Below are 16,025 nucleotides of genomic sequence, written 5' to 3'. Positions count from 1 at the left end.
TCATAAAAATTTTAGAATCTCTAACATTTTCCTTTCAAAATTTGTTTCTGTCTATCCCTATTTCCTGATCATCTCTCAGCTAAATAAGGGGCTTTTGATTGAAAATTTATACTTGATAGGGTGGACACGGGCCAGGCTGGCTTGGTCTATACTACACAATAATGGTTGAAGTAAATTAAATTTTCAAACTTGGCCCAGCTTGGGATTAGACTTATGTTTTATTCTCAGGTCCAAAAATAAAGGAAAATGCGTGAGAGCTCGAATGCTTAGAGCTCGAATGGCACGGAAAATATTATCTTACCGGTAAGAGAATAAAAAAAAATCCTAAAACGACGTCGTTTTGAGATTTCGAGCCATTCGAGCCATTGATATTTCGAGCTACGTAGCAGAGTTGAAAAATAAAATAAAAAAATATCAAATCCACTCATATGACTGACATAATATTTTTGTCATATTTTAAAATTAAATAATATTATTTCTTTAGTGGTTTGGGTGCCTCTTTTGTAAGTTTTCTGAATGAAACTATATATTCAATTGTGTATCTTTAGAAGGAGGCCACCAATTTATATAACCCTAAGCCTATGATGGAAAAAAGAAAATACGAAAAAGGAAATATAGCCAAATAGTAACACCACCACAATCTTTCCTAATTCTATATGCAATACAATCTTCCCTAATTCTATACACAATATATTTCTCACATTACCGTAGTGGTTCAAATTTTGTAACTAATTAATTTAGATAAACCATAAAATTTTGTAATAAAATATGGACATGAATATAGGTGGGCTGGCCCAAGCCGGGCCCCTATGGACCAAACATGAGTAGACTCGGGCTTGGTAGATGATAACCAACGTACAGTGGGCTTAGCAGACTATAACACGGGTGATTTTATTTGTACTTAAATAATAATTGAATATGTTGGATTACAATTTTAAAATTTTAATTTTTATTATATCTTAATATAAATTTATTAATAAAGATAATACACATTAAACTCTAAAATAATTTTTTTTTCCTATGATATGCCCAAACCACTCATACATATTGTTCATATTCAACTCTCTTTATCTTTTTTCTTAAATTTCAATTATTTTCTCATCATTTTCTTTCTTATTCCAAAACTCCAATCTATTTTATCAAAACTCACAATTATCATCAATTCAAAGGTGAACCCTGAAGAGAGTCTTTCAGTTGCAACTCGATATGGTATCCGTGGCATCTCAACCGTCATAATCTTCAAGAACGAAAAGAAGAAAGATGGAGTTATTGGTGCTGTTCCCAAGTCAACACTGACCAGCAGCATAGAAAATTTCTTTCCAGTAATGTTAGGTATTATGAAAAACATTTTATAAAAATAATTATGAAAGTTTTATGACTCTTACATTACACTTAGAATAAAGTACTACACATTAATTAAGGTAATGCAAGAATTATAATTTTTTTATAATCATTTTCATGAATAAAATTTCATGATCCCTAACTTTTCTTATTTCTTGTAGAGACAGTAAGATATATTAATTCTTAGGTGCCGTTTGGTAATACTTACCTTTTCAGTTTTCTGTTTATATTTACAAAAATTTTAAAAATTCAAATAAAAACTTGTTTGGTAAATTTTTGATTTATAAATCAATGGTCTTAGTTTATAAATTTGGCCAAAAAATAAAAACACAAAAAATGAGTTTACGTTTTGAGTTTTTCTTTTTTTACCACCCAACACTAGCCACCACGTGCCACTATTTTCCACCATTGTCTTCTGCCACCACCACTACCACCCACCACCACCTGCCACCACCACTCACCACCCACCTGCCACCACCACCCGCCACCCGCCACCAGCCACCACTACCCACCTGCCAGCCACCCGCCACCACCACCACCACCACCCACTCGGTACCACCCACCACCCGCCACCACCACCCACCACCCGCCACCACCACCCACTCGCTACCACCTACCATCCGCCACCGCCACCGCCACCGCCACCGTCACCCACCCACCCACCACCACCACCCGCTACCTATCCGCCACCACCACCTATCGCCATCACCCACCCGCCACGCACCTGCCACCACCACCCGACACTACCACCACCACCCACTCGCTACCACCCATCACCCGCCACCGTCACCCACCACTCACCCCCACCACCCGCCACCTACCCACCATCATCACCACCACCCGTCATTCACCACCCATCTGCCACCACTACCCACTACCCACCAGCCGCCACCACCACCACCCACTCGCTACCACCCACCACCCGCTACCGTCACCCGCCACCCGCTACCGTCACCCGCCACCACCCGTCATCCGCCACCCACCTACCACCCGTCATCCGCCACCCATCTACCACCACTACCCACCACCCGCCACCACCACCCACTCGCTACTACCCACCACCCGCCGCTGTCACCCAGCCACCCACCACCATCTTCTGCCGCCACCACCCGCCACTTGCCACCACTTTTCACCACCGTCTTCTGCCACCGTCACCCACCACCTGCCACCATTTTCCATCACCGTCTTCCGCCACCACTACCCGCCATCATTTTCCACCAGTGTCTTCTGCCGTTACTACTCGTCTCCACCCACCACCCGCCACCACTTGTCATTTTTTACTCTTTTTTATATTTTTAAATTTTTTTTAAACATTTTGTCTAAACCAAACACATTTATAATTTATGTTTTTTTAAAAATAAATAAAAAATAAACAAAAATTAATTTATAAAAATTTTATAAATATAAATTAAAAACATAAACGTTACAAAGCAGTCCTTAGTGAAGCTATCTCTTGTAAGTTGTATGGGTTTCTTCCCTCTTTAAATAATGATTCCGTAAGTTTAGACATGCTGCATCAATAAACTAAATATGCTCTTGTATAGTTACTGCTGCTGTATTTCACTATCTCTTGTAAGTTGTATGGATTTCTTCCCTCTTTAAATAATGATTCCTTAATATGCTCTTGTATAGTTACTGCTGCTGTATTTCCTGTTGGAGTTTTTAATTTATTATTATTTGGATGTATCTTGAAAGGAATTTGAGAAAAAAATATATAGTGTATTGAGAGTAAATTATAATATTAAATAATTTAATAGTGTATTGAGAAATTAGACTTATTTACGTTGTGTTTGATCAAGAAATTTGAAAAGAGAAAAAAAATTAAAAAAATATGTGAAATGAGAATAAAATATATCTATATTTTACCTAATTTCATACTCAATTTCTATTTTTGTTTCTAAATCTCTTTCTAAATTCCCCAACCAAATACAGTATCAGTGTGTTTGGTTTTAATTTTTTGAATTCAGTTTTTTAAAAATTAAGTTTTTTGTTCTTTGTATTTTTTTTTAGTGAATATTTTTAAAATTTGAAGTAAATTTTTTACTTTTTTAGATGTATTTTACGCAAATGTATCTAAATAGTAAAATATTTGTTTGAAAATATTTTAAAAAATTAATAAATATACAAAAATATAAAAAAAAATGCATGGAATTTTTGTTGTTGTTTTTGTATTTTTTGATATTTAGTGTATTTTTTAAAGATTTTTTTACAAATATTATACTTATTAAGTATATTTATGTTAAGTGTGTCTAAAAATTAAAAAAAAAATTCATAAAATATTAAAAATATTCATTAAAAACATTAAAATATAAAAAATAAAAAAAATAAAAAATTTTAAAAATTATTTTCTGAAAACCAAAACTAAACAAAGTGATAAATTTTTGGGTGCGAATAGAATTCCCTATCAAACCAATTTACAGTCCTACTCTATTGGCTGAGCAAGTTCCAATACATGTTCCCTGATGAAAACTCTGTGGCACAATTTTTGCATCATACATATGAGGATCATCGTACATATGAGGATCGGAATCGTGAAAATTATAGTTGATTTGAGGTGGTGCAAAAAGAAAACAGAAAAAATAAATGAAATAATCTTTTTTAAACCATTATATTAGAAAAATACTATATGCCTTAAATTTTCTAATAAATAAATAATCAAATATTTTATATAGGTATGTAATATTAAGAAAAATGTTATACGTTTTAAATTTTTTACCAAACAAATGACCAAAAATTTTACACCAAACAAATAACCAAAAGTTTCACATGAATGTGAAATCTACAAAATTATAGACCCCACACGCATATAAAACATTTAGGCTTTGTTTGGCATGATCTAAAAAGGTCAAAAAGTCATTATCTTATTTAAGTCACATCATCTCATTTAAGTCATATCACCTCTGTAACACATCACTTCAAACCCAACTCATACTTCATAAAAAGTCAAAAAGTACACTTATTTAGATTATCCCAAATCAATCCTTAATCAGTTATTTAGGTGTTGTTTGGTAAACTTAACTTTTTGGCTTTTTTGATTTTTTTAGCCTGAGACTTTTTTGTTCGTTTAGTTTTCTTATTTGATTTTTCTAACTTTTTTGCATTGGAATGAAAAATATGCCCTCCACTTAGAAATGATAATTTTTTTTACTTTTTATTTGTATATGAGTCAATTTAATAATTTTACATTAAAAATTATATATTTTATCATTTATAATTTTGTGACTTTTTTTTATCCTTATATATTTATATAGTCCCAATATATTTATCAACCGAAAGCTTAGTAAAAAATTTAACATTTTTAACATTACCCATTATATTACTGTGGCAAGGGCTCTGCTCTTCCTCACCAACCCTTCTTTTGGGAATTCGTGAATATGCCTCGAGAACCATATAAAAATAATAAAAAAATAATTTTCAACAATTCAATTATTTGTCCAAAAAAATGTCTCTATAGTGAAATTTTGCATTAATTTTTATGCAAAACATAATTTGAGAAATTCTATTTTGCCAGAGCAAAATGAGAGAGACATACCCACACTCTCCCCTCATTTTTTTTTCGAAAAAATTATGACGAATAACGCAAATCATTGAAGAAAATAATGCCTAACATTGATCAAATATAACTAAATAAAAAATAAAAAGAAGGCGTGCAATTTTGTAACCTTATTTGCCTTGAGAAATTTATTTAATTTATACATTAAACTATCTTCCTATGATTAAAAAAAATCAAAGGACAAATTTTTAGTCAAATCTCAATTAAAAGGACTCTCTACCCTATACTAGACTTAGATAAACTTTTAGTCAAATTTAAATTAAAAGGACTCTCTACCCTATTCTAAATTTTTTTTTTTCAAAAACAAAAGCAACTAGGGTTAGAAAATACCAAGTGGGTCCCACCCCATCCAGTCTTCGAGAAGAATTCACTTTTGATAATAATGCCAGTCAGTGCAGTATCAAACATTCTGTTTACCAGCTTTCTTCAATCCCAAAACCTTCTTAAATTTCCTAATCACATTGCTAATTCCACACTTTGCCTTCTTAACCACCACAGTCCTCAACGGCACCGTTTTCGCCATCTTCCCCTTAAACGACGTCGTTATTTTCTTATTCTCCACCTTCAACTGTAACACGAAATTCCCCAGCGAATCCCCAGCGCCAGCTCTATCGAAAGCCACCACCATTTCTGGGCACCAATACTTCATCGTCGCCTTGAAATTTCTCGACACTTTGATCGATTTCGAATTACAAACCGACCCATTTTCACTATACAACCCAACTCTAACTCTACCATCCACATACGCACTACACGCACCCAATATGTTCCTTGCTCGTTCCCGAAAATGCGAAGCCACGAAGCCTTCGAAGTTCTTCGGAGGCTTTCGAAGCAAGTACACCATGGTTTTGCAAGACAATACAAACGCGTTCTCATTGTAAACCATCGATTTCCTAGCCCGACCCGGAAAAATCCCGACGCCTGGTTCGTTGAAATACGGGTCTTTGTTTAGAACCAGGCCTTGGATCGAGACCAGAACTTGGAGCACCGTGGACTCATCTGGGTTCCATTTCTCGGTCCTCTTGCCGTACCATGTGTTGAGGAGGCTGAGACAGACCATCCCAGTGGCGTAGAGGTTCGGGTTGAGTCGGAGCCCGAATGACCGGTACATGACCATGGGCGGGAGGGTCGGGTAGTCCGAGGGGAAGGCGATATCGAAGAAGAAGAGACCGTCGTGGTAGGGTGTGCCGGCGGGGCCGACGATTACGGCCCGGAGGAGGTCGATGCGGCGCTCGTAGACTCGGACGTAGATCGAATCAGGAAGGTTTCTTTCCAGTACTTTCCACTCCTTCATGATCTTCTTGTAGACACCGCTTGATGCATTGGAGAAGCAATCTGGGCCGTTGCTTGTTTTGCCGATTTTGTTGTTCCAGTTGAGATAGTGGTGATCGGAGTCGTCGCTGACCACATCGAATTGCCGGAATTGAGTGGTTGTGCCGTCTTCTTGGATCTCTGCATTTCGGTTCACTGAGAGAGCCATGGATGAATTGAATTCAATAGTTCACAGGGGGAGAGAGAGAGAGAGAGAGAGAGAGAAGAGAAGAGAGAGAATTTTTTTCAAAGCAAGGTAAGGTGTAGTGGAATCTTTGTGATTTTGGTTAGAGAAAAGCAAGTAAATGGGTCCTACAGTAAGCTCACTTGGACGGTGATGGATCCCCTAACTTTTTCATCAGCTACCGTCTGATTTTTTTTTTTTTTTTTTTAAGGTACAACGGAAAATAGCTGCCGTCTGATCAAATGGGTATACTAAACATATGTGGAGGGTTGGTTTGAAATGAATATTTTTGACTTGACTTTTTAATTTTTTTGGATTAATTTTGTCTTGCTAAAATAGTTTGGTTTAGAAAGAATTTTTTAATATTTTTTTACTTTTTTATGAAAAGAATGATGAAATAATTATAATTTATATGTAATATTTTATTTTATTAATTTATTTAGCCTATTTCATATTTTTATACTTTTTTTTTCTCCCAACCTAAACCTGCAAACGGGATAGAGGAGCAATTTGAAAACTTAGTAAAAGGTCAACTTTTATGTAGGGATGGCAATTTAAACCCAGCCCGACGGGGACCCGACTCCCTGACCCCAATTTGAGCGATTTTTCCCGAAAAATATTTCCAACGGGACGGGAATGATATTTAAAAATCAATCCCCGATTAGATTCGGGTCGAGGACGGGGATAAGTATCCCAGTCCCGTACCCGGCCTCATCTCCATCCTCGTTTGTCCCCGAAGTGAAATTAGTAGTTTACCCCTATATATATATACACATATGGTAAACTCTCGTCCTCATATCTCAATTCTGTCTTCCGTCGTGTCTCTCTTTTTCTCTCTTCCCTCTACTTTTTCTCTCACTCTCATTCTCACACTGGTCGCGACGCCGATCGTCACTGTCTGCCACGTCGATCGGCCTCCTTCGTCGTCTATGGCCTCCATCGTCGTAGTCATACCATCCATCGCCTCCGAATCTCCGATCGTCCTTCTCCTCCTTCGTCCACCATCACCTCCTCCGATCTCCTCTGTCGTTCATCGTCGCCGATCGTCCACTCTCTCTCTCTCTCTCTGTGACACAGATACACAAATCTATATGTGTGTATCATCCTCCTCCATCTGCATGTGTTGATGATCCTTTCTCTCTCTCTCTGTGACACAGATCTCAGATCTGTTTGTGTATGTATACATGTATGTTTGTGTGTCTGCCCATTTTTATTTATTTTTTTGTTTTTTTGTTTATGATCTATTGATGATTTTGTTAATATGTTGATATTAAAATTGATATGTTGATGTTGGTGATTCTGTTGATGATGTTGTTGTTGATGATGGTGGTATTGAAACAGATTTGAGGAGCGGGGAATTTTCGAGGTCGGGAAAACTCGATCCCCGTTAGGGAGCAGGGAAGGGGACAGTGGTAGGTTCCTCGTCGGGGATCGGGGCCGGGGAGATTTTCATAATCGGGGATCGGGGACAAAGAGTGTGATCCCCGGCCCCGCCCCGCCTTGCCCCGCCCCGTTGCCATTCATAACTTTTTGGCATTTTACCAAGTTCTTCCAAAAAAACTACAAAAAAGTCACTAAAAAATCAATTTTTTTGTCAAAAAAACCATCAAAAAAGTCAAAAATTCAAAAAACTAACTTTTATAAACTTCTCAAAACGAGCCCTCTCCTCAGCCTACATGTACACAATTGGACTATTATTAGAAGTCTTTTGCTTTTCTGAATTTTCATTGAATAAAAAAAAAGTCTTTTTTATTTTATTTTATTTTATTTTAAATGGTACACCTTGTCAAGTTTTGTGTTTAGATGATTCCTAATAAAATTTTAAAATATAAATCTTATTTTGTTTTTAAAGATAAATCTAATTATAATTTTCAAATCAATTTAATTTAATTTTATTTAATTTTATTTTTTTTATAAATGATCTATGTAGAAAAAGTTGACAAGTTGAACAATTAAAATTACCAAATGTGACTCATAGAAGTCTTTTTTATTTTTGTTGACTTTTTTGACTTTCGAAGGTTAATATTGTAATTTTAAGCGTGCCAGCAAGGATCAATCAGTCCTTACAAAAGATTAATTACCAACCAATTATCAGACAATTGTGTTTTAATTCTTTCAGCCTCAATGAAAATGACTTTTATTGGTGACTTGTTTAAGAGAATTTAGTAAACAACAATTAAGTGAAGAAAATCGCAGAATTTCATTAAGTAAAAATGAAAAACTTACAATGATCTGACCCAATCTCATAGAGGTTTACAGCAATAAGTTATTTGAAACTACTCCTATGAATGAAGTGCAATATAGGAATTCGAAGTACAGAAACATAAAGAATTGTAAAAACTGGAAAGGAAAATAAAGTAGATAAAACTAATTTTTGATTTGAGTCTGGATCCTCCTTTTCTGGGGCCTTCTCTGCTATTTATACTTCTCAATGATTACCGTCGAAATAGGCTCCTAGCCATCAAAATGTCCCTTCATGATCGCTGAACATACTCCTCACAGTCAGTCCCACTACGCCATGTTTTGCAGTTAGGCTTCCCTCCTGATTTTGAATTTGAACCTTGTGAATAACCGTTTAGGCCACATCACCTTATATCCCTCAATCATTCTAGTACCACGAAGACCCATTATTACCAGTATAGGTTGACACGTGTTTGACTATGGTTGGCACTTTGCATTACCTCTCCAAATTACCCCTTTCATGCCACGTGTCAAATTGTGATTGGCTTATACAAATTACACAGCCAACATTACTCCTCGAACTAATATACCCAATACTTGGTGATATTAGTGGATCAAAGCACTTTACCCACGTCCTAGGATGTGTATGGGCTTTGTATCTTCTTAGAACTACAACCGACTGCATTAAATTCTTTTCTACACCTTGAACATTTCCCACTATTTGAGCATTCGAAAAGACTGGTACAGTTCACGTGGCCAAACATACCTTCTTTGACACAGATCAAGCATACGAAGAGTTGTTAGATAATGATGTTTGCTCTCGAAAGAATTTTCATGCATTTATTAGCCACACCTTCCATCTCCATTTATTCAAATCATGGAAGCTTTTGCAAATTATCGACCTTTGGATCACGAACCTATTGTTCATAATTCTTTAGTCCAAGACTTTACAAAAATGGATATTGAAAGCTCTTCTTCTACCCCAAAACCTTATGCATGGGATGAAGCTGTGGCTTTCTCTTCTTCTTCTAAAGCTTTTGGCTGGGGAAGCTTGCCAGAACTTGAGAAATCCAAGCTAAAAGAGCGAATTAACCATCGATTCGTTGAATTCGCTGATCCTCTATCTTTCCTCCCTTTGCTCGGAGCTCGGTGGTTTACTTCTATGTATCTATCGATCGCCGACGCAGTTTGGAAGACAACTTACTTATAGCATGGTACACATCTTCCATGCCTACGAAGATAGTGCAAGCCACTCGTTATCCAGAGGAAGCACAAGGGTATAGCCCGTCATTCTTAGCCCAAAGGGCAAAATTTTGCTCTTCTGACTAGCTTGATTGTGTAAATAACCCCTAGTTCCCTTCTTCCTTTGAGGTGGATCCTCCTGCACCTCCTCTTCCTCAAAACCCTCACTAGATGAAAGAATTGAGACTTACTTTCTTTGAGAATCAATTTCTTCCTTCCTACGAACCTTCAGCTCCCCCCACTATATTTGAGTGATATCAAGCTCAGCTTCTGCTTGCAGCCTTTTCTCACTTGCCCTTCAATGTTCTTAGGGGTGAAGTTCCTCTTAAGAACTTTCGATGGGCTTGTGACATTATGACTCGGGGTCATATCCTTAACCCCATTGCTCAAGTAGAACTTCAGATGATATGCTTCCCAAGGCAAGACTCTATGAACTTGATATGGTCATTCTCAATTAGGTGACCATTTGCCAAACTTATGGCTTTTAATTCCTATTGGGAGTATTGTCTTTCATACTAAATCACCTTCATCAAAGCTAATGTGCTTGACTTTCTTATTATAGTTTTTGGCTGCTTTCTTCTTTTGGAAAAGAATGCTATTTAATGCCAAAATTCTAGGTTCATCCGCATTCTCTAATTCCAAGAACATACTCTGATTGTACTGCTCAGGAACTAACTGATCCTGGCATCTCACCCTCAAAGACTTGATATTAATTTCTATAGGTAACACTGCATCATGCCCATATATTAAGGCATAAAGAGTAACTCTTGTACTTGATCTTGGAGAAGTGCTATAAGCCCATAATACATCTAACAGTAAGTTATGCCAATTCCTAGGATTGTCCTCCATAACCCTCTGTATTCCTTTTTTCAAAGACTTATTGGATGATTCTGCCTAACCATTTGCTTGTGCATAATAAGGGGTAGAATTAACAAGGCTAATTCCAAACTTTGCCACAAAAAAATTTACCATCTTCCCATCAAACACAGTTCCATTATCCACAGTGATGGTCTGTGGGATGCCAAACCTGTGAATCAGATCTTTAATGAATCCAATAACTTCAGTTTGGTCTATAGCCTTATATGGTTTAGCTTCGACCCACTTGCTAAAGTAATTCGTGGCCACTAAGATAAAACAATGATGCTTCGAAGAGGGTAGATGTATTTTTCCTATCATATCCATAGCCCATCCTCTAAATGGCCAAGGTTTTACCATTGCATGGAAATCAGTTATTGGTACATGTCTTAATGTGTCATGCGTTTGGCATGCCTGGCAACCTCTAGCATACTCTATACAATCTTTAAGGATGGTTGGCCAATAGTAGGAATGTCTTCGAAGCAGCCATCTCATCTTCGCACCAGGCTGATGAGCACCACAGATTCCTTCATGAACTTTAGCCATCGCTATCAATGCTTCCTTTGGCCCTAAACATTCCAATAATAACTCATTTGCTCCCCTTTTGTAAAGAGCATTACCATACACTATGTATTGCATAGATTGCAATTTGATTTTTCTACTGGCTTTCGAAGATGGGCCAGTTAGGTACTGCATTATTGGATACTCCAATCTTGGTCTTGTAAGTCAATATGATGGACCTCTAACACCACATTCCTTTCATTTAAGGGTGGTATTACTTTTTGATATGTTGCTTGACTTATGTTCATTTGAGTGTCATCCATTCTCCTAAAATTTGAAGTTTTCTGATCTACATCATTAGCTTTGTTATTCATGAATCTTGAGATATAAGTCACATTTGCTATCTGAAACTGGAAGAGCAAATGTAATGCAATAACATAATATGGCAACATGTTTACACTTTGACATTTGAAAATTCCTTTCACTTGGTTAACCACTAATTGAGAATCCCCAAATATATCAATTGCATGGGCTTGTAATCCAATAAGTATTTCTAATCCGATTATTAAAGCTTCATATTCAGCTTGATTATTGGAACAAGTAATTTCATCAACTTTGAAACCATGTGTGGTTTCTACCCCCTGTGGTGACTTAATCACCACACCAATTCCAGTTAGACCGTTGGCTTTTGATCCATCAAACCACATTTTCCATGGCTTAATATTAACTATACCAAGATCCATTATCTCTTGGGTTTCTGTCTGACATGGATGATCTGCCAAGAAATTAGTTAAAACTTGTCCCTTTATTGTTTTTTGGGAGACATATTCTAGATGAAATTCTGATAAAACTAGTATCTAGTTGCTAATTCTTCCACTCAACATAGGTCTAGATAACATATACTTAATCAAATCTGTTGTTGTAATTACCAAGACAGTTGTAGGCAAAAGACAGTATCTTAGTTTCATTGCAGCAAAAAACAATGCAATGCACAACTTTTCTACAACTGAATGTTTACATTTACAAGAACTTAAGAACCTACTAAGGAAATAAACTGCTTGCTTTTTGCCTTCTTCATTGTCCTGGGCTAAGAAAACTCTCAATGAATCTTCTGCTGCAGCAATGTACAACTTCAAGGGCTTATCACTCTTTGGTGGCATCAGTACTGGAGGCTTGGCCAAGTAGGCTTTAATTCCTTCGAAATCAGTTTGATGCTATGCCGTCCAGACAAACTCCTCTTCATCTTTCAACCTTAATAAGGAAGAAAATACTTTAGTTTTCCCTACAGTGTTAGAAATAAATCTTCAAAAAAAATTAACATGTCCAAGGAATTTTTGTACTTCTTTCTTACTTGATGGAGGCTTGGCTTCAATGATGGCTTTGGCTTTATTTTGATCAATCTGTATTCCCTTCTTGTGTACTACGTAGTCCAAGAAGTTTCCAGCTAATACACTAAAAGCACATTTGAGAGGATTAAGCTTCAACTTGAATTTTTTCATTCTTTCGAAAGCTGTTTCTAAGTGAAACAAATGTTCCTCTATGGATTGGAACTTCATTACAATGTAATCAATGTAACACTCTAAGTATCCTCCAATGAGATCATGAAAGATAGTGTACATAGCCCTTTGATATGTAGCCCCAACATTCTTTAGGCCAAATGGCATTTTAACACATTCGAAGGTGCTAATGTTCTTAAGACATCTGAATGCTATCTTATGGACATTCTCTTTTGCAATGCAGATTTGGTTATAACCAGAATGCCCATCCATCATTGATAAAATCTTGTGCCCTGCTGAACTAACCACCAATAAATCTATTATGGGCATGGGGTACTTATCTTTTGGAGTTGCTAAATTCAGGTTTTTAAAATCGATGCATACCCTAATTTTATCATTCTTTTTAACCACAGCCACAATATTGGATAGTCATTCAACATATCTAGCTGTTCTAATAAAGCCTATCTTAAGGAGCCTTAGAATTTCCTTCTTAACCTTCTGAATCACTTCAAGACTTATCCTTCTTGGTTTCTGCTTGTATGACTTAAAATTAGGCTTCATAGGGAGCCTATGCTCCACTAATGACCTATCTAATCATGGCAGTTCATTATAAGACCATGCAAAACAATCTTTATACCTCTTTAAGACCATCAACAACTGGTCCCTGTCAGGAGCACTTAGCCAAGCACTGATGTAGGTGGGTTGCTGTGTAGAACCTTCTCCTAAATTAACTTCTTCCAAGGGGTCTTGTATTTGAAAACTCACTAATGCTTCGTTTTTTGATTTCTTCTGTCTTCGAAGCAATTTCTTTGTTTTGTTCTGCTCCTATTTTCTCTGATTCAACATCTTTGCCCTCCTCCTCATAGACAAAGTCTGTTCATAAGGCTTTTTCCTCTTGTATTTCCTAGACTTTTGTTTCGATGTCCAATGCACAGTATTTATCAAAGGTCAAAGGTCTGACCTGTTGTTGTTTATGATTACAGCCAACTACCCTGGCTTCCTTCTCTTGTTTCTGAAATTTTTAGACTATTGCTTTCAAGTCCAATGTTGTGAACTTGACTAAAGCCAAAGGTCTGGCTTCTTGGGTTTCATCTTCTTGCCTACAACCAGGTATCATTATCATCTTTGACGACGAATTCTTCATCAGCACTCTCCTGTACCAAGTGCTTTAGGTGTGCTACTTCCTCATCAGCTGTCACTTCGGCTAAACCATCAGGTTTTCTCAATATAATGAGTGGTGTTACTCCTTCAGTATACAACTTGGCCTCTGCAAAGTCAACACAAGCGACAAAGGGTTGAGGGTCTGTATTGATCTCCTCTGTCTCTCCATTGCACAAGGCCATCATTGTCTTCTGATATAGAGAGGAAGACACACATTTGTTGGTGTAAATCTAATCTCTGCCAAGTAAAGCATTATACTTAGCATTGTTGTCAATAACAAAGAATGCCGACATGCAATCTCTAGTTTCTACACTCAGGTTGATCGGTAAAATACCTTGAGCCATCTGTTTATCTCCAGCAAAACTAGCAATGGTTGTGCTGGTTGGAATTAATTCGGGGTTCTTTTTTCCCTAGTTTCTTCAAAGAAGATTTCAGAAGCAAGTTCACCGCTGCCCCATTGTCCATCAATACTCTATTCATCTGTATCCCACCGAAAAAAGATTTGATATACAAGGACTTAACATGTTGTGTCATGGATGTTGTAGGATACTCAAAAGGACATGAGAAATTAATACTCACTTCTTCCTCACTCTCGTCCTCAGTTTCCATCGGTGTGGCCACTTCGGATTTATCTTAAACCATACTAACCCGTGAGTCTTCACTAGAAACTGGAATAGGGTCAATATCTTGACCCTCTTGGTTTCCATCTTCAGCCTGGAACTCCTGCGGTAGTATATGCACCATATTCACTGATACTGGAGAAAATGAGCCAAATTGAACTACTGGCAGCACTTGCTTCTTTTCTAGGCTAACTAGTTCAGTTACTTCAGAAGCATTTTCCATGCTATATTCTGGCACTATATTCTGGCACTTCAGTACTATTGACTTCCTTCGAATGGTCTGTTCCTGCTGATTTTTCGACCAAAAATGTTTGTTCAGCCATAAAGGCTTCAAACATCTCCTCCTTAACCATCTCTTTCCTTTGGCCTAGGTCAATTTCTCCTTCTGTCTCATTGTCTTTTTTCATCAAAGCCTTTTCAAGACCTACTAAGCTGGATCTTTCATTGGCTTTCAATTCAAAGTGAACTTTAGCCAACTGCTCTTTGTTGAAACTCCTTCTGCTCTGAGAAGTCGATTTTGGACTATGATCCAATTTTGGATTTTTTCTTTCCTCTATCTAGCCTTTTGGCTGGGCCAATGAAAAACTCTCCCCACTTTCTTTCAGATCCTTTTGGTATTGAGTGTACCTTCGCTAGATTTTCCTCATTTGGGACCTAGAAATTACTGGAACCATATTTGGTTCCTTTGTTTTTGGATGCTTCAGTAACACCTAATTATTTGGAACCACCAATGGAGGTTTAACCATCCTGCCCTGGTCTCTAACAACACTTCTCTGGGTAGGTATTTCCTTAGGCTTGTTTTACATAACAAACCAATTTGAAACCCCAGGTACCCATGAACTCACTAGCTCAGTTGTTGAACTATCTATTTCTGCCTTTGAATCCAGCTTCGAAGCTGTCTGTGGAGGCCACTACTTGGTCTTGATCCCCTGTCTTGAGCCTAATTTGGGCCTTCCATCGGGGTGGCTACTTTCCATCTTGTGTGAGTCTGGTCTAGGAGGCCAATCTCAGGCTCTGATCCTATAACTTGAGCCTACTTCAGGCCTCCTCTCAGGATGACTGCCCTTCATCCTGTAGTAGTTGGGTGGTCTGAACTCATGTAGAGGTCTCTTGCCCTTGAAATGCATTCTAGTGGCTATTGGTTCAACCAAGAATGGCTGTTATCTAGGACCAGTTGGGTATGGCCTTTTGTTGTAAGCACTGGTTGGTTTAGGGCGCCTCTTCACATCCTTGTAGTACTGCTTCCCATCAATTGGGACCCCTTTCAACCATTTGCAACTTAACCTGCATCTGGGACACATCCTCTGCATGACAGCTGCCTTTAAAGAGTCATCATCCAGTGCCTCCTCACTAGAATCCTCCATTTGGTCTGGAAAGCCCTGCCCATTCGCTGGTGAACTCCTGGTATCTTTCTTAACAGTAGTTTGGCTGGCATCATGCATCTGCAGATTAACCTCTTCCAATTCTTTCAAGGATAAGTTCTGGAAATCTGGCACAATAACATTGGCTGTAAGTTCTTCAATTTCTAGGAATGGATTAGTGTTAATCCCCATAGCTTTCTTTGTTCTGGCTGGGAATCT

The 16,025-nt window shown here is 37.5% G+C and overlaps 1 protein-coding gene across 1 annotated transcript; it reads right to left on the bottom strand.

Moving 5' to 3' along the window:
- Positions 1-4,989: 4,989 nt before the first annotated feature.
- On the bottom strand, positions 4,990-6,719 carry LOC114279675 (putative ubiquitin-conjugating enzyme E2 38). Its single transcript, XM_028221962.2, has one exon. It carries the CDS (start codon positions 6,372-6,374, stop codon positions 5,295-5,297), a length of 1,080 nt encoding a protein of 359 aa, XP_028077763.2. The 5' UTR covers positions 6,375-6,719; the 3' UTR covers positions 4,990-5,294.
- Between the last annotated feature and the right edge of the window lie 9,306 nt (positions 6,720-16,025).

This window comes from Camellia sinensis, chromosome 6, assembly GCF_055761805.1.
Source record: "Camellia sinensis isolate YWXY chromosome 6, ASM5576180v1, whole genome shotgun sequence".
Lineage (NCBI taxonomy): Eukaryota > Viridiplantae > Streptophyta > Magnoliopsida > Ericales > Theaceae > Camellia > Camellia sinensis.
Note: the sequence above shows the minus strand (reverse complement) of the source record. Positions and strands in the feature narration are given on the sequence as shown.

Coding starts and splice junctions, on each gene's coding strand:
- LOC114279675 (XM_028221962.2), bottom strand. CDS start 6,374: ATGGCTCTCTCAGTGAACCGAAATGCAGAGATCCAAGAAGACGGCACA.